Source organism: Platichthys flesus, chromosome 16 (assembly GCF_949316205.1).
Source record: "Platichthys flesus chromosome 16, fPlaFle2.1, whole genome shotgun sequence".
Classification (NCBI taxonomy): domain Eukaryota; kingdom Metazoa; phylum Chordata; class Actinopteri; order Pleuronectiformes; family Pleuronectidae; genus Platichthys; species Platichthys flesus.
The window spans coordinates 16,423,359-16,443,426 of NC_084960.1; the positions used below are offsets into that span (position 1 = coordinate 16,423,359).

Genomic DNA, 20,068 nt, shown 5'->3' on the forward strand with positions numbered 1-20,068 from the left:
ATGGCACTAATGCCATTTCATACTGATGTTGAAATTTATGAACAGGAACACTAACTAACTCTAATTTTCGGGCTTCATAGTGGCATCATGGTTAATTAATTCCTATCACATATTATCCTGAATCCTTTTTCAGGGATGGAAAATATCAGAAAAAGGTAATTTTTATGCATGACATCATTTGTTGACATCCTCGTGATATTACTTCCCATATGACATCATATGGTGGGGAATACATTTTTTCAATATCAATGCAAGCTTCAGATTATCTGTTATTTGCAGAGACGCCTTGAAATTTAGTTTTTTCATCTGTTGATATCCTCTCTACTAATACTGCCATCAAGTTTAGTAAAAATGTGTCCATGAGGTGTTAAGTCATTAATTACACAAACACACACACACACACACATAGGGGTGAAAACAATACCTTGCTTCTGGCTAAGGCAGCGAGCAGGTAAATGTAAGCACATCTTAAAAAATGTCACTGTGAGATGTGAAATATGCTGACACAGAACATTTCCATGATACAAGAATTTATCACGGAGACAAATGTTGTGTAAACAGTTGTTTACTCATGTTGTAGCAGCTGCAGGTCTTTGAGCTTTTAATTGCCGGCAGAACCGCCCGCATCACTACCACTCTTCTCATTCTGATGTGTTTGGAACAAATACTGTCAAAGCTCACTCTTTGCTTCTTTATGTTTTGAGATAAAGTAGGACACTAGTATATCATTTATTGTTTTCTCTCGCAGCGGTTGAACTTTTTAGCTTATGAATAAATGTGAGTGTGTATAAATGAACCGAAAGTGTGCAGCCGGCCTCCTAATGATAACGCTGTGAAAGCCGAACTCTGCGGCCCGTCCTGTGATTTCTAATCTCACATCAATACGAGGACACACTCTCTCACCTCTGTGTGTTTTACAAGCTGTTCTGCCTCTATACGCGATGTTAATATGATATAAAGTTAGAAGGCTATCACTCACTCGGTCAACCAGGACAAAAATGATTGGCTTTTAATTTATTTGGCCCATGTCCGTGTGCCGCATGTGCCTATATCAGTCGATGGATTCCTCATTTGTTGCCTTGGATACCGGGAAGAACGGGACGCTCAATGTCACGGCGACCAACGGCTAAATCAAACGCTGGATTTTAATGTCACTGCCAAGATTTAACACGTGATATAACCTTCTGACAACCTCGTCCCAGCTCACGTGAGCATGTTGAAGCTCACTGGTGAAGCCCCCCCCCTCCCCCTTCACACGACTGTACAGTATACTGGCACCATAGCCGTTGCACTGGTTCACGAGCTGAGGGCGTCGCCACACCCTGCGCTGCCCCACAATCCTCTGCGTGTCCTGCCCCAGACCCATTGATTTTATCGGGCGACACCAAAGCCAGTTCAGGCCAGCGTCCAGTCTGCCGCGAGGCCCCAGGGTGACACAGGCTGTGACAGGCCTGCCCTTCTGCCACCAATGTCAGCGAATACTCTCAGATCAACGCATGCAAGCAGGCATCAGTGTCAGGGATTAACACCGGGAAAGTTGATATGAAAATCAAACGAGGGGGGTAAAATTACCTTATAATTGGGGGTAGTAGTAGGAGTATTTAATTTGTTTGCATTTGTAAAATTGAGTATGCCGTACATTCATGAAAACAAATTCTGAGTTAAATGTACTTGAATGGGGTTGATCTTTCAATGAGTTCATGTATTACAAAGCATTCCATATTTTTTAACTCAATTTTGTGGCCACCAACAATATTTAAGGGATGGTTCACAGAAAAATGAAAATTCAATCATTATCTGCTAACCACCATACTGATGGAGGGCTGGGTGAAGTGTTTGAGTCTCAGGGGTAAACCGCGTTTCAGCCAAATCCAATGAAATTGAAGTAACTGGGGCCCACTTCCTTATATATATTATTCTAAAACAGGGTAAAAACTTGGTTTAATTGACGTGGTTTCTAGTCGTAAATTACTGTTGGGGCTTCCAGACACTTGGATGACACCACACAAGCCGTGTTGAGGCGTTTTCAGTTTTTTTTCTTCTGTTTTATTAAGTCTGATGAATTGTTACTTCAAATGTACTGGATTTGGTCCAAAATTCACTCTTTTTTTATCTTAGTTTTTGGTCGTCGTCACTTCCTGTGGGAAATATCAGTCTCTTGAGCTGCTAAATGCTTTACTATATTCACCAGCTGGTATTTTAGTATGTGGAGCTATGAAAGAAGTCAGACAAAATGGAAACGGATAATCAGCTGGACAGATACACAATGAGCTGAAAGAGGCTAAAATGTGAAGCTGCAGAGTCGAGTGATGTTTCATCACTATGAGCCACCCCCTAGTTTGAAATATTGATTATAACTATTTTACTATAGAATGCCATTGGTAATTTAAATGTGCTACATGTTCAAAACAATACTGAACACAAATGTCTTGAATATTTCCTACCGAATCAGTGATAGTACATCAACTTTAGGATATGGGGCATGCTTTATAGTTTCAGTCTATAGTAGGTAACTGGGACACTGCATGACAGGGGGATTCCAGTGCTGGGGGGGGGGGGGGGGGGGGGGGGAAAGCAGTTGTTGATGTGAAAACAAACAAACATGGAGCATGAAGCAGGAGAAAATTATGCGGCGAGAGAATTACAAACTAACACAATGAAAACCCTACATATCACATATAAAATTATCAAATGAATCAGCAGTGAAAGGATGGAACATGGCACAGTTGCATAATGCTAACTACCTATTCCTTATGAATTAAAATAAACTATTATTAAATCGATATTTATTAACTTATTCAACATTAAAATAGTTGTGTATTATTTTTCATTTGATTTCTTCATTATTTAATTAGTCAATCAAATGAATAATAAACAATTTCAATCAGGATATTTTTTTTGGAACAAATGCCCCCGAAATTCTCTGGTTGCATCTTCTCAAATGGGAACTATAGTACCTTCTCTTTCACGTCAACAAACTTGAAAATATTCAGCTTTAAGACTCTATTCATTCTCTATTCATTCTAGAAGAAATGATGTGGGTCAAAGTCCAAAGTTTACTCTTATCCACGTCTCTGTTCACCTCCTCAGGGACGTTTTCTGACATTTAATAGATACTGATTAACGTAAAAGAATAAAAAAGATGGATCAATTAATTGGATGATTGTTATTTTCAGCTTTAGGCTAATCGACTGATAACATATTGTTTCAGCTCTAAATTTTAAAAAATTATACAGATTTCAAAACCGGTCATGGTTCCTTCCTCCCCTCACGTGACCCTCCTCTCTATCTTTTGGTGACTTGGTGTGTCTCAGTTTAGTAATATTAGCTTGTGTAACTGGGCGTTTTCTTCCCCGCTTTCCTCTCTCAGCTGCTTAGCGCCCAGTGGAGCAGTGGATGATGGGAGCTCCGACACGACATGATCAAAAAACCCACTGGCGCTGTACTGTGCCTCAGCTGGCTTATATAACCCTGTGTGCATGTGCAAACTGCTTTGCTACTGGGAGAGCTGCAGACTCATGGAACACACACAGCGAAGCTACTGATATGTGGTGTGTGCGCACGAGGACAGCAGACCAGTGTGTTTGTGTGTGTGATGAAGCGGGGGTGCATGTTTAGAGTCAGATTTGTCTGTTTTCTGCTTGGAAACCATGGCACCTAATACTCTTCCTCCCCTTCGCGCTGTCTGGGGACGTCACCGGTGTGTCCCCTCCAATTTTTGGGCTGGTGAGCATCCCCCCGAGCTGATGTCACTTCCGTTGTGCCTTCACCTGAAGTGACATAATGTCTATTGCAGAACCCCCCCCCCCCCCCCCCCCAACAGCATGTGTGAACAGAGGCAACTTTTCTGTCTCTGGTCGCCCACATGCACCGTGAAACTCCTTGTTATGCAAATTCCAGGTGAGAGGTTTGGTATGGGGACACTGAGATGTCATATGTCCCCTGTGACCTCTTCGTGCACCCAAAAGAAAAAACACACACGCGTTTAAACAGCTTAATCCTTTGAATCATCACAGTCATCTTTGTAGCCAGAGACTTGGTGTCGAACAAACTCCTGACAGGAGACATTATGCGTGTGATGGGGAAGAGAACGGGACGGAAACGGCGGCAGAGAGAGGCCTGACCCATATAAGAAAGCAGGCTGAAATATTTATGGATGTGAGTGTCCTAATTGGCAAGCCACTGGGAGTACTGCGACCTTCTCCTCCAATCACAGCATTGGAAGAGGTCAACTTGCACACATGTGGTGTCGGTGGTCCGGCGGCAACCCAAGCCAGAGAGATACCTCATAAGATTGATCTGCCTTCACCGAGGCTCAGGTATCGCTGGAATCATCACCAGAGCTGTTATCATGAGCATTCTCTGTGAGACACATGGACAGGGAACAACCGCTCAGAGTGAGGAGTTAAAGTCAAACGCAACCTAATTGGCTGGGATTAATCTCCAGCAATGGCAATCACGAGTCGGCTCTCATAGAGACAGGAAGTGACACGTACACGTATCAACACCAACGTTAGCCCTAATCACCAATATCCCTCGTATCTTGTCGTCTTTCAAAGTTGACATCTTTGGCTCTTCCTTTTCATTCCGAGATGTTTGTATTTATCCAGTTTCACATCCATCACATGTTAGAAACATCATCACACCCACCCACTCACTCACTATTCATTTGAATTCGATATTTTACTAGGGGGCTCCCAGAAAAATGTCCTCAGCAACAGACTTGGAAAATTATGTTCTCACATACAGCCCCTCTGGAAAATTTCTGGAAAATGTCCGGACTTCAGTGCAAGTCCCCGAACCCGAACAACAGAAATATAAACCACATTTTAATTCTCGTTCCTCTGAACATGGAAACAGATGATGGCCGCAGACAGATCAAAGCCCCTAACTTTCCTGCATAAGATACTTATTTTTTGCATCTTTTGGTTTATGTTTAACTTCCCAAAATAAATGCTAACTGTCATTTTAAACGCAGGCTCAGGCCCCGAATAAGTAATGCAGTGTGTATGTAGAAAAGTTATTTTGAGTGTCAGTGAAGAGACGCCTGAATATCTTTCTTTATATCCTGTTTATTTCCGTTACTGTTTATTACACAACCCTGGAGCAGAGCGGTAACCTTAGAAACATTGTTATCCTGCATCTGTTGCTACACTGTGAGAGTAACCATAGAAACGGCCGTCTCCAGCATCATTTGGCTACACTGTCCAAGCCACATAAACAAATGAAGGCTACCTTTCATATGTGTCGACATTAAAAACAACACAGGAAGAATAAGCAACAACATCTTTGCAGAAAATGTTGAGACGGATTCACAAATAATCAGCTCAAACACATGAGCTCAGTCAGGGGAGGGTATCGAGCTAACGACACTAACAGTACATCATGAGCCTCCGACTCATAGTTGTGATTTTTAGGATTAGTAGACAAATGAGTTCAACAAGTGTCTCTGTCCTGCTTGCACAAAGGAAAAAATCAATGGGCTGTGTTTACAGGGTACACAGCCGACTGTAACACTGCACGTTATGTTACACACAGCCAAGCAGTAAAAACAGATGAGCTGCTTGGCAACTCTCAGCTCTTGCCGTCCTCATGCTAAAAGGCCGGCAGAGATGGGCAGTGACACACGGGCCAAGGGAAGTTACAAGCACCGGGCTCGGGTCTGAGACAGCACAAAATGTGGAACACATTCAAAATCAAGACTACAAGCAAAGGGAGTCCTGGAGAGATTTCATTTCCCCCTTGTGGTCACGTCCAACAGGAAACCCAGGAAAGGACCAATACAATGAAATGCATTCACAGGATATTCAATGTGCATAAGATACTCACGTAAGAAGTACTCTGACGGGTCCGCTTCATAATCTGTTTCCTCTGGAAAGTGGTCTATCTGTTTACACATCCCCTTGAAGTTTCCTGGTGGCGAAAAGAGAGACAGAGAGAGAGAGAGTTCAGCTGAGTTCATACAATTCAATAGAAACTGGCGATCTGCAAACTTGTATTTTTTATAACTGAAATAATTAGTGGATTAATGATATAGTCAAACAACACAAAATTAATCATTAAGACAGTTTGATTTTTGATTAATCATCGAAGTAATTTGGCAAGCAGAAATGTGTCATTCCAGCCGCAGAGGGATCTCCTATGGACACAGGCCCTCGGGGCCACAGAGGTCAGCAGGGAGTGACTGACTCATCTAAAACAACTACAAGAGCTGAAAAGACTCCTAGAAGAGACGCCAAACACAACAAACAGATGGAAAATGAGCAAATCCAGAAGCAACATTAGAATGTCACTCAGAGCTCATATCAAAATTCACACAAGCTGCACCTAATTGTACAAAGCACAGATATCAGTCCACTAAATATGTCCGTTTTTTTCTTCATGATCCATGAATTATTTCCTTGGAAATTGAAGATGTCAAAAAACACCTCACAATTTTCAAGATAAAGGGATTGAGTGTTCCTGCTGACAACTAACAAATAAACAAAACCAAGGCAATTCAATTGAAAAGAGACAATGTGTTGTCTTTTTACTGTGACGCGTTTAAATGATCCATGAGTCCAAATACGTTTTTATGGCATTTATATAAAATAAAATTGTAAAGTAAGATGTGATTTTGTTAATACCAAATATCGGAGCCCTACTCCTGTCTTTGTTTACCACTCGCTTAATGAGGTAAAAAAGATGAAAAGGGTAAACCAAAACAACTAAACAAATACCTGCAGCCTAAATGAACAACAAACAACACAGGATAAATTATTATTTCAGCTCCTACTGAAGTATATTCAGGACTGTTGCACATATTCAGTTGATCATTTGATAATTTGATTACCCTTTTTTGGTAACTCACATTACAGTTAAGACACTTAACAGTTTCTTTAATTCTCAGTGTAGGTAGAGTCAGATTCATATCAGGGGATGGTATCAGACGATGCTCGGCAGAAATCCGACCTGAGCACCAGGCCTCTCCAGTAGCAGGTGGCGGCTTGTAAACAAGAGCGGTGCAGCTGGCGCGACCTGGAGCTGCTCCAGCGGCTGTGCACGGGGAACCTCATCTCTTAAATGCTTGTTCATTTGGCTGACACCTTGCTGTCCAGCTACTCCATCCAGGAAGCAGCACGCCGACTTCCCTCTCCCCTCCCTCTCCCCTCCCTCCCACTTCCATGAACGCTCTCCTCTATCTGCTGCCCCTCAGAGGAGCCTTGGCATTGATGAGGTCACTCAAGGTGGCATGGCTGGGGAGGCAACCCAGAAGGCGGCCATTACAGTGACCGGCTGCGGCGCCGAGGAGGCAGGTGCCCGGGCGTTTTGATTGGACCAGATTAGCGTTTCATTAACTTCTTCCTCTCCTCTTCCTCCTGTGTCCCTCTAATCAGGTGAACAGGTGTTGGTTACCATGGTGCCAGGTGTTTCACGAGGAGGTCTTGGCAGCGAGGCATGATGGGCACAGCAGGGTGCGGTTATTACTTTGTGAACTGCCCAACCCCCGCAGAGAGAGAGAGACCCCCTGGCGACGACCGCTCAGACATTAGACAGAGCGTCACCTTGGAAAAAGAGCCATCAAAGCGTCAGCGGTCTGCTCTCCCACCTGCGAACAATGTCTGAGGCTTGGCTACCTGCCGGCGGGCGACCGTTGCTGCTGCCGGTTAAGAAATTCATCTCAAGAAGGATGGTAATTTCTTTTGATCGTCTGAATCACTGAGTTTCTATCCCTTTGTAGGTCTAATTGTAAAAGTATTTCCAGAAATGTGCAAACAGAAGATGTGTTTCCACTGTTTTCTAGGAGTTGGTTCATTATGATAAACATCTGGTAAAGCCATGAAGTAAGTGTTAACGAAGAATGTAGTGGAGTCGTTCTCAATTCAAGACTGATGTGACCTGAACAGATTATCTGGCCAAATGATCCTGTAGTGTGGGACACAGTGATCGGAGGAGTGAGCAGTAATCTGCAGTAAAGTTGCTCTGTACTTGTGTGTAGAACTTAAACATGGCTCCCTAGAGCATAATCTAGATTGGCACTCAGCAGAGTGCGTGCCTCCACCAAGGCCCAACAGTCCCCTTGACATCAATCAAACTGCAACTATTTCAGTCTACATATTCCTGATTGTTTCCCCTCCAGACCCATGAATTATTTCCCTGTGAACACACAAAAAATTAAAAAAAGTCCTGTCTTCGACACATCCTTCCGCCAAATTTGATGTTGTTTATGCTTAATTTTGCTTACAAACAAACAAACCAACAAAAAAGGACTAGGGTAGAAAACATCTGTGGCTGAGGCAAAAAAATACTTTTGTTTTATTTACCAGGTTTCACATCAAAACAAATATATCTCTATTTCTGTTCATGTATTTAAAATCAGTTCAGATTTGAAAATCCTCCAGTGTGTGCCAGGCATTTTAAACTTCTTTTCAGTGAAAGCTGGTGTGGTGTTTCTTTTGCACTCGTCATATTTTTTTTTATTAATACACCAACCTCTCCTCCTGAGTCAAGCCCCAGGTGTAATTGTAAAGGTGCTTGGAAACACACCTAATGGGCCTTTTTTACATGCAGGTAACATACATTTTTAGCAGCATCAGTGTGAATGTGGGAAAACTAATATTAATCTTCAATGGACACAATCTAATGTAGGCTACCGCCCCTCTCTCTCCCACTGGCCCACAATCCAAAATACACACTAATCAACAGGTTCTGTGGAAATTAGGATGAGAGGGACCGAGAGGGGGGGATAAAGATGGAGAAAATGGGAAAGGTAAGGAGAAATAAATATAGGACGGGCAGGGAACAGAGTGTTTTTGAAGGACGGAGTAAAAAAGGTGGAGCGCGAGGAGGAATACATCAAGTTTAAGAGTCGCAGTTTAGGCCCTGGGTAATTGCTGAGCCATGAAAAAGCCCTCCAGTGTTTAACGGACTTGCACAGTTTTGAACTTGAGGCTCTGATATATTGCATCAAGTTCCTCTTTCAGTGGCAGATGAGGAGATTAGTACCGGGCCTGGTCCATTCAGCTGGAAGGTAATCCCTGTTAAACTAGAGGACTAGCATGAAGCCCGAGCTGAGCGATCCCCAGAAGCTTTGCCGGAGCTCCGGCTGCAGCTTTGAGAAGTGAGCTGGTGCACACTGTAGGTGTAACCCCGCCGCTTCCTGCAACTACTCCCCCAGGCTGCTGCTGGAAATAACAATGTGCTCCTCTTCAACTTGCCCGTTCAAATAAGCTTTAAACACGCTGTGGTTATGGGAGAGGAGAGAAAGTGGGAGGAGGACGAGGGGAGGCAAAGTCGTTTGTGTCTCCTCTCAGAGCATATTTCACTGAAAGATGACTTGTGTTTACATACGACTACATCGCACGCTCCCAGTGGAGCTGTCTGAGCAAACTAGCAGCAGCAGCCCACAGAGCACTGTGTGTGTGTGTGTTAGCAGTGTTATCCAGTGGGTGTAAGATTTGGTTTACAGCTGGCCGTCCCATCCGCAGTTGTGCTATTTGTAATAGCAGCTGCGGAGAGTGGCCTATTGGGGGAACCACTTCAATTAGCCTGCTGAAAGATTTATGTGACACTTAACCGCTCCGAACGCTCCTTTTCTTGTACGACATGTAAACTCAGCAGGCTGGTAAATGGTTTGTAATGGCATTTTCATTTCAGAGACCTCCCCACATGAGTGCGAGCGCGGGCCCGTCTGCGTGGTGAGACCGGTTTGGCCTTTAAAATAACTTTTGGCAGAGGGGCTTCTCAAGGCTCGGGCTGCGTAGCGGGTTGAAGCGCTCATTGCTCAAAGAGAAACACCTGTTTTCACTGAGCAGCACCTGCACCTTCAGCTCCGCACGCTGCATGGGTGAGTCTCACCTTCCGTTTATCAGAGTGAAACAAGATGAAGGGCAGGAGATGCTGCACAAAAAATTCAGTTTCAAAGAGCCCGAATGTTTTTTTTTAATATCAAAGGTCTCAATGTACATCCATTTTCTCAGGTTTAATCCTCTGAGGCCTTTTAACTAATGAAGAATTGGCAAACGACTCTGATGGCTGCGAGTGAATCTTATGCAGCTTTGTATCCCAGTTTCAGTCTCAAAAGGCCTAAGGTACTTCAGAACAACATATGGAGACATGAAACCCTCCTCGAACCTGAGAACAAGGTTGAAGATGGTTGCTGTAATCCAGATGAGTTTCTGAAGAGCCTGCTCGGCCTGACTGAGCAGCATAAATCAATTTGATTCGTCATCAGTAGAGGGCGCAGGTTATCTGAGATCCCCCGGTGGGATTGAACCATCATCCCACACGCCTGGAGCCGTCCGGTGATGTGTTTTTTGTTTTGGGAGAAAGAGTGGGGGTTGTCCAGAATTACTCAATCAGTCCAGTCACTGCATGGCCACTGCTCCCATATAGTGGGAATGAGCTATGGGCTAACCCCGTGCCCCCTGCGTCCCCTCCTGTCCTCTGCAGCCATAAAGCACTTCATTATCACAGTGGCCGGAGAGATGCAGGAGCACTCAGGAGTGGAGTGCGCTGTGGAGAAGAGAAGGTGGTTGTGGCAAAGTGAAAGGCGGGGGAGTTGGGTGGATATAGATTTATAGTCTCCCACCACATCGAGCCTCTGTGTCTGTTCCTAAGGGAGTGGGGTTTATCCGGTCAGCTTCGAGCCCATTTTCAGGCCCTGCTGGTACGAATGCACCACCACAAGTAGAAGCTATTCCTGGCCACACCGCTGTGTTTCTCTTTATGCAGGGATGTAGAAGTGTTCCATGGTGTTCACTGGTTAAAAGACGTCAATGATGCACCTGGGTATGCACCTGGTTCCTGGTCATTAGACAGGAACTCGGAAAGAAAACGCACATGTTCCCTCTTCGAGTGGGAAGGACATTTTCTGACCTGCTTCTGAGACTTTCTGCAACTTTTTAAGGCAACTGCAAACCATTTATCCCACTTTGACTCTCACTTAACCTACACTCTGCTGCTCCACCCCCACTTCTCCTCTCAGTACCTGGATGATAAGAGTGATCAACTTAGAATGACAAGAAAGAAGAAATGCACAGACCTTAGTCCCACAAAGTAGCAGTTTGCTCGACGGATTTTGGATATTAGACTATTTGGGTTAATCCAGACGCATGAAAATAACTCAGATTCTGAGAAGATGGATTGTCACTTGTGAGAAATCCAGCCACATCACAAGGTCACAATGACACGGAGTAGGAAGGCTAAGTAATCTTTAAATTCTACTTAATGCTACCTCTCCATAAAAAAAAAAAACTCACCCTCAGTGCCATTACAACGGTTTTGTTACAGTGAAGAAACAAAACCTCTGTGTCTAGTTCAGTATGACACACAGCAAAGCTTTCTTTTTCAAAATGAATGGAGGAATGTAAATGCTTCTCATTAGTGAGCCCATGCGAGAATACAGCAGGAAAATGTCTGTAAAATTCACAGTGAGTGAGTAGGCGTGTTGATGGCATTTCTAACATGCAACGGATGTGTAAGTGGAGGAATACAAATATCTCGGCATGAGAAAGAGGAACCACATACCGAGCAAAAACCTTCATTTATTTTTATTTCAACAGCAGAATTCATATGTCATGTCCTCACTCCTTCTGGCATGCCCCCCTCATTATGAACACATCCAACTTGGACAATCTCCTGATCCTCATATGTGAAACACGAACTCTAGAAACCGTCCGAACACAACATTTTGGACTGGATGAAATCATCTTCTCTACATCTCCTGTATTAAAAGCCCGCTCTACTGATAGTTTGCATTAAGATCAGTTCATAACTGTGGCTCTGGGCAGACGATGGATTATGTGAAAAGAAGTACAGTGAGTTTTTGGAGTTTGACCTCTCCCAGGAACTATATATACATAGGATATGATTCTTTTTTCCTATGTATACCCCCCCCCCCCATCTTGTTGCTTTACACTGAACTTTGTCCTTGTTTACACAAATAAATAGAAATCATTTCAAGAATGGACTTCTTGAACTACTTCCTCACTTTAGAGATGACTCTCAATTGGAGCTCCTCATGCCACCAAGTAAATCATAAATATTCAGGGTGGATGAATAACACTGCAGGACCAGCACTGTACACATCCAACACATTCCGCAGTTAAGAAAAGAGCAGAACTGGACAAATCCCCCCGCATGCCCGCGGAGAGGGACACATCCGGGTCGAGCCCACCCACGCACATGTGACCCTCCCAACAGTGCAGCTGTGAACACTACCACAGGACTGCAGACGGAGACAAATGTTTGATGAGACACAAAAAACGGAGGAGGTTGGGAGTTTACAGGGGGGAGGGGGGGGGGGGGGGGTCAGGAGGACCCTTGACTGAGTAGGAGGTGCAGTTTAGACACACAGAGAGAGAGAGAGAGAGATTCAGATCTGTCAGTGGGCGGCATTCTATCAAACTTTCCAGGCAGACACCAAGTGCGTCAGCGTCCAGGACTCCCCCCTCATCCTCCTCATCCTCCCACCTCCATCCTCAGTCCCTACGGCAGCCGTTGCCATGTGGACCTCAGAACTGTTCACATCGTGTTGCCATGGTTATAGCTAACTGAGAAGAGGATCACGTGGACAGAGCCGGTGAGGTGTCATTAACCCCTGGAATAACACGGCAGCCAGCGTGGGCCCTGTGCGTCTGGGGGCCCTGAGCAGGATAAGGTTTAGGGCCCTGCCTCGCTGTGCAGAGAGATTTTGTATGTTCAATATCTGTCACTTTGGGACAGACAATAAAGTTTATCGACGTATTTATCATTCAATTTGAAGTCTGAGTTAAAAACGTTGTCAAGATTATTGTAATTAACTATACATAGAGTAAATTTGTAACCTTTTTTTCAAGTTAGTTCTTTTTGGCACAGTTACCTGCACATCAGCCTGTGCAGCAGGTGTGCTCGTGTCCTTTCAGGTCAAACGCATAAGGGGGATTACTTCGCTGAACAGCCACTGGAGAGAGATATATTGCACACATGGGTCATTTAACCTCACAAATTAATACAAATGGTCTCCTCTCCCCCCTTTACAGAGCTGCAGCTTTCTCATGTGCATGCATGCATCTATAGGTATGTGCTTATAAATCCCCCGTGGATGAAAAGGTAATGGGTTCATGCATGTTACACGCTGACATCTTCTCTCTCCTAACGAACAGGCGCCCGAGCTGCAGTGACAAGAGCCCTAATCGCCTTATTCATCTTCATAATCACACCTTATTCATCCTTATAATCACTATATTCATCTTGGTAATGACCCCGCTATGAAAGGCAGGGAGGCCTGTGTGCAGGGTCTCTCCCTCTGCTAGCATACAAACACACACACACACACACACACTAAACACAGATGTAGTGGGGCATGTCAGGCTGTGAAAACAGGCTTTTTTCATGTCACTGCCGGAGCAGAGCTGCTGTGTGAAGACTTAAAGACACAGGGAAAATGACAGTCACAGCATCTTCAGCTCAACTACTTCCAAGTGAAGTGGAATAGGTGGGCAGGGTATAATTTCGGAAGCCATCGCATCAAATCTGGATCTGAGATCGTACCGCAGAGCCACAGCGGTTTTCAGGTCTGGATTCGACTGCCTCCACCCACACCTCCCTCACCCGCATGATTGAATCAGAGGGTGGAGAAGGAGGTACATTTATTCCAGTCACTTCAGTCACAGTCGTTCATGTTAGAATATTTTTTCGCCCCAACCCATGATGCTCCTGTTTTCATGTCCCTGTGTGATTGAGAGCTAGTTTTACCGTCCAATGGGTGCTGGTCGCAGGTGTAGTTGGGCTTGAGGTGTCCTGGAGCTTTCAAACAAGCTCCACCCCCATTCCTCAAAATATGGTTACTTCCTGTTTCCAAAAAAACAAGATGGCACTGGAGAACATGTTCAAAACCGCATCTCACAGACTAATGGGTGACGTCACAGTGGGTGGCTGGATCCTATCAGTGCTTTTAATTGGACTTTGAGAAGATTAAGTTCACTTGGAAATATCATTAAAACTAAAGAGCCTGAAGAATATAATATTAGCAGTTTCACTGAAAAAGTTGCATCGTTCAGGCCTCAGTAGCTTCAGGTGATGTGAGAAACAGACTAACGTAGGCAGCAAGGACGACTGACAGGCATTTGACCTCCTGCTGCTCGGCTCCGAGCGCTTCCCCAACAAAGCCGGAACCTCTCTGCCCTGAGCGGTGGGACGTCTGCGTCTGTCTGTGAGCTGAGGCCGCACCGCGTGGGCCTGTTTGTTCCTGAGACAATGTGTGGAAGAAACAAGGAGGGAGGCAGGGAGCGACTGTGCTACATAACCAAAGGAACAGCGAACAATCTTTTTTTGACTTTTTATCAGTTTTTATTTAATGTCTGTATCTCCACAACAGAAACTCACTGTACTCGCCCAGAAGGAGGTGATAAAAGCAACAGTGACAATTAATAATGATGGACAAAGAAATGCTACTTTTTTTCTCCAATACTACTGGGAAGAGGACATCCTACAAGTTCTTACAAGTGCATTTAAGGGAAACGCCACGTGAAGTTCCTGTTAGTTCAATGCTTTGTTTCTCAGCCACTCATATTTCCTCTCCTTTTCAGTTGGGGATGTCTGAGGGGTGGGAGGGTTTTCTCCTGCTCCGTGAGTCCACCCATGTGTCTCAGCTCAGACCTGCGAACGCACTGGGATGTGTGAGGTTACAGAGCAGATGAGGACGGGTAGGATGAGATTTCACAGATCCAGGACCGGCAAACCAGTGAGTCACCGGTGTCAGTGTGGTGTGCATCACAGCCTTCTGGTCAGACAGGGGGAGATGATGTACAGATCTGCAGAAGAGTCCCTCGGCAGCAGCAGTGCCCACAGGGAGAGGAATTCCGCAAAATGCAGGCCAGGTAAACGCTGTGCGCTAATAATGGCTGCAAATGCAACACCTCACCTACGCCAACAGCAATCATGTGATCAACTGTGTGTGTGTGTGTGTGTGTGTGTATGTGTGTATGTTGTGAATGTGTGTGTGTGTGTGTGTGTGTATGTTGTGAATGTGTGTGTGTGTGTGTGTGTGTGTGTGTGTGTGTCTTATAAACAGCTCTTTGCGATATGTTAAGCATCATGAGCATCAACAGAGTCCACATGGATTTCATCGTTTAATGACGTGTATAACGTCAAGTGTGTGTATCTGAAGAAACTCAATATCACAGCTCCATACCCCCGCACAGGCTCAGTTGGAATCGTTTCTTAGCTAGAATATTTTTGCTTAATTTCTGGATAGTGGGAGAACGTCGAGACATGTCGTCCATCTTTAATACCGTCCATGAACCCCAATTCCTCTGGGCTTTAGGTGCCTCTAAACTGTGCAACAACCATCTTACTGTGTGAGTCATAATGTGCAACATCGATCTGCTAAATTCGATCAGTGTACTTTCAGAAATTTTATCTGCAACTATTAAAATAATCGCATACGTGTTTGGTGCTTGATAAGATGAAGATGAAGGATTTACTTTAAAAACTGACAAACACTTTTTCCACTTTCCATTGGCCTGACAATGAAATGATTAGTCAAGAATATAAACCAGATAAGTAATTAAATCACTATTAGTTACAACCGTAGCTGCATTAAATTCTATATGCTTTATCTGTAAACCTCTCACTGTAGAATACAGTGAGAAATGCCCATATTGAATTTAGAATTTGTTCGATAAACTGATTCAAATGCAGAAACCTTTAATTTACTGCCATAGAGGAAAACAAGACAATGTTCACAATAAAGAAAAGCAATTTTGGGAGAAAAAAAAATTCCAGGCTGATACATTTTCTCTCAATCAGCTGATCAATTAATTGATCTCTATGTGCAACGGGCACCTCCAGCTCCTCTTTACCACATGATACTTGTTTCACATGAAAATAAGCAGTTTTTCTTGTAAATCAGCAAAAATTTGACGATCTACTCCTTTCCCTTTGCAAATAGAGGGATTTGCCTTTCTGTGTTTTTCCCCGGCGCATTATGTTCAATATTAGAAATGCCTCGAAAACCGAAATTAGCAAATTCACCTGGTTGTCATGTTTCCATTAGTGCTCTCGGAGACGATTAAAACCTGTGTTTACTACAGTCATTTGAACTGGGAGTGAATGCTGTATACATTCTTCTGAAGATAAAAGCAAGATGTTAGTGGGGTTTTGAACAGAAGAATAGACACCAGACAATCTTTACAATCTGTGATTATCAGCTGATGTCGGCTGAGGAAACAGCAAAGTTCCCTTTATTTCTGCACATTTTACAGCACTTGTTTCGATCACCTTCAGATGCTAACTCGTGCTAATGCTGCAGCCTGAGACAGTGAGAGCACGTAAGTACTCTAACTAAAGGAGATGTTGTAAATAAATAAGGGTTTACCTGCATCCTCGGGTCAGGATGTAGCATGCAAGGAAAAACACTTGGGAGGGGGTTGTGTATTCATGTGTTTCACGTTTGTCTCTAAACAAACAAAAACAGCATATTCTTTGTCCATTTCCGAATTGATGCTGATCAGATGTTTTTTTGTTGTCAGACTCAGAGCTACACAGAGACGAAAGGATGAAACAATGTGTGTGTGTAAAATTCTCACTCTGTGTAAGCAGGAGAACAAAGTGTGTTTTAAACCTCGGGTTTATATACTCAGCCTGTAAACATCAAACTCAATTCACCTCTGGATGGTTCAGCTCTCTGCGCCAGACGATCAGGTGATGAAGCTGTAGCTGGCCATCATGCAACGCTAAATGGTCTGACCCCACCTACGGCCTTTTCCCTGTGATTTACGTGATTCACGCTGAGAGGAAGTGAGCTCACGGTATCGGCACAAAAATCTGCAACGTATGCACAGTGGGACAATAGCTGAGTGTCATAAATCCAAGCTTAAAACAGTCGCCCATTGATCTTATCAGCGTGCTTCTCTTATTTAAATCAACTGAATTCCCAAACGCCATTAATAACAGCGGGATCACTTGAGGAAAGATCTAAGATGAAGGGGCGGAGGGGGGTTACATTTACTGGAGTCTATAAAGAAATCACAAATCACAGGCAGTCGATGAAACTGTTTAACTAGATTATAACGATTAGTGTATGAGCCACACTGACACAGAGCCTGGAGAAGAAGGCTGCAGGACACATGGATGAGGATTGTATTTGCCTGGAAATGTTATTATTATTTCTATTTAACAAACTGACTTTCCTCTGATGGTGTCTGCCCTTTCTTTGGCAAATGTTTTATAACTTTCCTGCTAATTAAACTCATTAGCCTGTACTCTAATAGACAGACAGATATATAGACTGATGAAGGGGGAGGATGACTATTTCATTGGCAACTTATCTGACAATTACATTCTCAATTAATCCTTTAATCATTTGCTCAAATCATCATTAGGAACTGATGGAAAATCTTTGACGTCTTTAAATTCCCTTTTCGACAGGAAATACATAATAAAAGCTAAAGCCGCCGTTTCAAGCTCTTTCTAGTATAACCCTCCCGATCAATCATGACTCCTCAGCTGTCAATCCCCCGGTTTTATAGCATCAGATAAACTAATTAAAACCAAACAAATCAGAAGGTTGTACACTTGAACAAACATCACTGTGATTACCTTAAATGAAAGATACCATCTCTGAGGAACATGTTTGACTTTTTAGTTTGGCTCCTGATTTGGTACAATCTGCTAACATGGAGGAAGGTGGGCCACCAGGGGTCGATCCAGTCATGTCGTCAATCTTTATATAAAGTCATTCTTAACTACTATGAACCATTCAAACAAATGTTTTTTCCATATAGAAGTTTTATATTACATTACAAGTGGAAATCTTCAGTCCGATATTATTAAATTGTATCACACAACCTTAAATATTAGAAAAAAACTCACAATAGTTTTACAACATTAATGGATGTTATTGTGCTGTTAAGGCTAATTTAATCTCAATGTTATGTACCTATTTTGCAATAACTCTGTCCGTATTTGTACGCGTCTTCTGAAAGCTTATGGGTTCAAATGAAACTGATGAGGCGGACCTTTGTGTGTTATCATGCTGCGGCCGTGTCTAATTTCTGGACTCTTGTTCTGCGTTGATGATCAGGCCTGGCTGACTCACTCTTGTGCTCGCAGGGCTATGGTGTCCTGTCCCCCCCGTCACTTCAGAGCTGTGCTCACCAACACACACACTAACACACACACACACTCACACACACACACACACACACACACACACACACACACACACACACACACACACTCCAAACAGTGTGTTTCCAGCCACCCACCTATCTTCACCATCTCTCACACATGAAAACCACCATATGCACACACAACTTTTCTCTTTGCCTGTACAAAATGTATTAAATCTTCTTTGTTTTAATGTGTTGCACCCTTTTGGTCCATCACTCTTGCAGAGATTCTGTGAACTCTGTTAGAGGTGTATCACTAATATCAGGCATCATACATATGTGACAAAATAAGACTCTAAACGTCTTAATGGAACAAGAATTCAGATCCTTTAGTTTCACAAAAATACCAACGCCACAATGTAAATACGTCACTACACATTAAAGAGCTGCTTTCAAAAATGTTTGAAGACAAAATACACCTACTGCATCAGCAAGTTACAGTAAGTGTTCGTTTCTCCGGTGGTTATTATTATTGGAATATTTAGATCTACACAGACCAATGTCACCTGGTTAAATATGCTGACGACACAGTTCTCCTGTCTCTGCTATCAGGCCCCTCACAGCACCAGGGACCAGTTCTGCAGGAGTTTGTGAAGTGGCGCGACAGCTTTAGCATGGAACTGAATGTCAGCAAATCCAAAGAGATGGTTGTCACCTTTTCAAACAGGCAGAAGGAGCTTGCAGCAGCAGCCACCACCACAATCGACAGGGACCCAGTGGAACGCGTTAAGGAGTACAAATACCTGGGCACCATCTTTGACTGACAACCGAAATTCTCTTGCAACACAGAGGAAAGTCTCAGAAGATGTCAGCAGCAGCAATACCTCCCGAGGAAGCTCATTTCCTTCAGCGTCAGCAGGGACATCCTCCAGACTTTCAATTGCTCTTTCATTGAGAATGTCATCACATTCTCCATCACATGCTGGTTTCACTCCATCAGCCTCCAGAACAGGAACCGGTTGCAGAGAACTGTCACAGTCTGCTCTAAAAACATCAGGCTTCCACTGAGATCAGTCACTAACATCTGGGAGCAGCCGACCTGGAGTTTAGCACTTCATATTCTTCAAGACCCAGCAAATGGGCAACCTTTGTTCCCAGGGCTGTTCAACTCCTTAACTCCTAAGACTTACTGCTCATTTATTAATCTATTACATATCTGCTGTATTTATATGTATTCATATGTTAAAATAGTTATTGATCTGCTGCTATCGATCATGTACATATTTTCTTCAGATTATTATTCACTTTAACTGGGCATGATTTTACATCTGTATTACTCACCTCAATGCACTCCTATCCCTTTAATCATAGGTCTTCAACAGGGGGTCCGCGACCCCTAAGGGGTCCGCAGAGGTACTGCAGGGGGGTCGCAAAATGTTTGGTTGATTAGACAATTTTTTTAATTTTCTATAATTTTTGATTTATTTTCTAACAAATTTTTCCCACAAATTTAAATGTCTTTAAATACACATTAACAGGCATCCAACATATTGAAAGGCTGATTTGACCCTCTGCCTGACAACCTCCATACGTCCAAGGTTAGATAAGTTGTGTGCTACCCATCAGGGTCCGACATTTCACTAATGTGGGAGTATGTGTGCCATCCACAGATGGCTTGAGGATTCACTGTCTCTTCTACATGTATGTTTAAAATAAAAACATGAATCTGTGAATTACTTTAATACCTCACTGTTGTATGCAAGATGTATGTTTATAAATGGCAGTGGCATGGCCACCCTGTGCCGTGCACATGTTTAAATTACAAACATGAATATGAACCTGTGTTATATTTGAATAGCTTAGTATTGAATGCGCAATAACAGGGTAGCTATGTTTATATATGGCACTAGGTCCAGTTTAATATAAAGCACAATTTTATTCAATATGTAAAGTAGGGGGTCCCTTCTCCATCTCTCCACCAGTTTGGGGGTCCT

The 20,068-nt window shown here is 43.4% G+C and overlaps 1 protein-coding gene across 1 annotated transcript in view; it reads right to left on the reverse strand.

The window, feature by feature from the left end:
- Positions 1 to 20,068, reverse strand: part of cacng2a (calcium channel, voltage-dependent, gamma subunit 2a) — a 58,359-nt gene that overhangs the window by 18,231 nt on the left and 20,060 nt on the right. Inside the window, exon 2 of the mRNA XM_062408993.1 lies at positions 5,830 to 5,913. Within this exon, the coding sequence (XP_062264977.1) occupies positions 5,830 to 5,913 (84 nt within the window). The remainder of the gene's footprint in view (positions 1 to 5,829; positions 5,914 to 20,068) is intronic.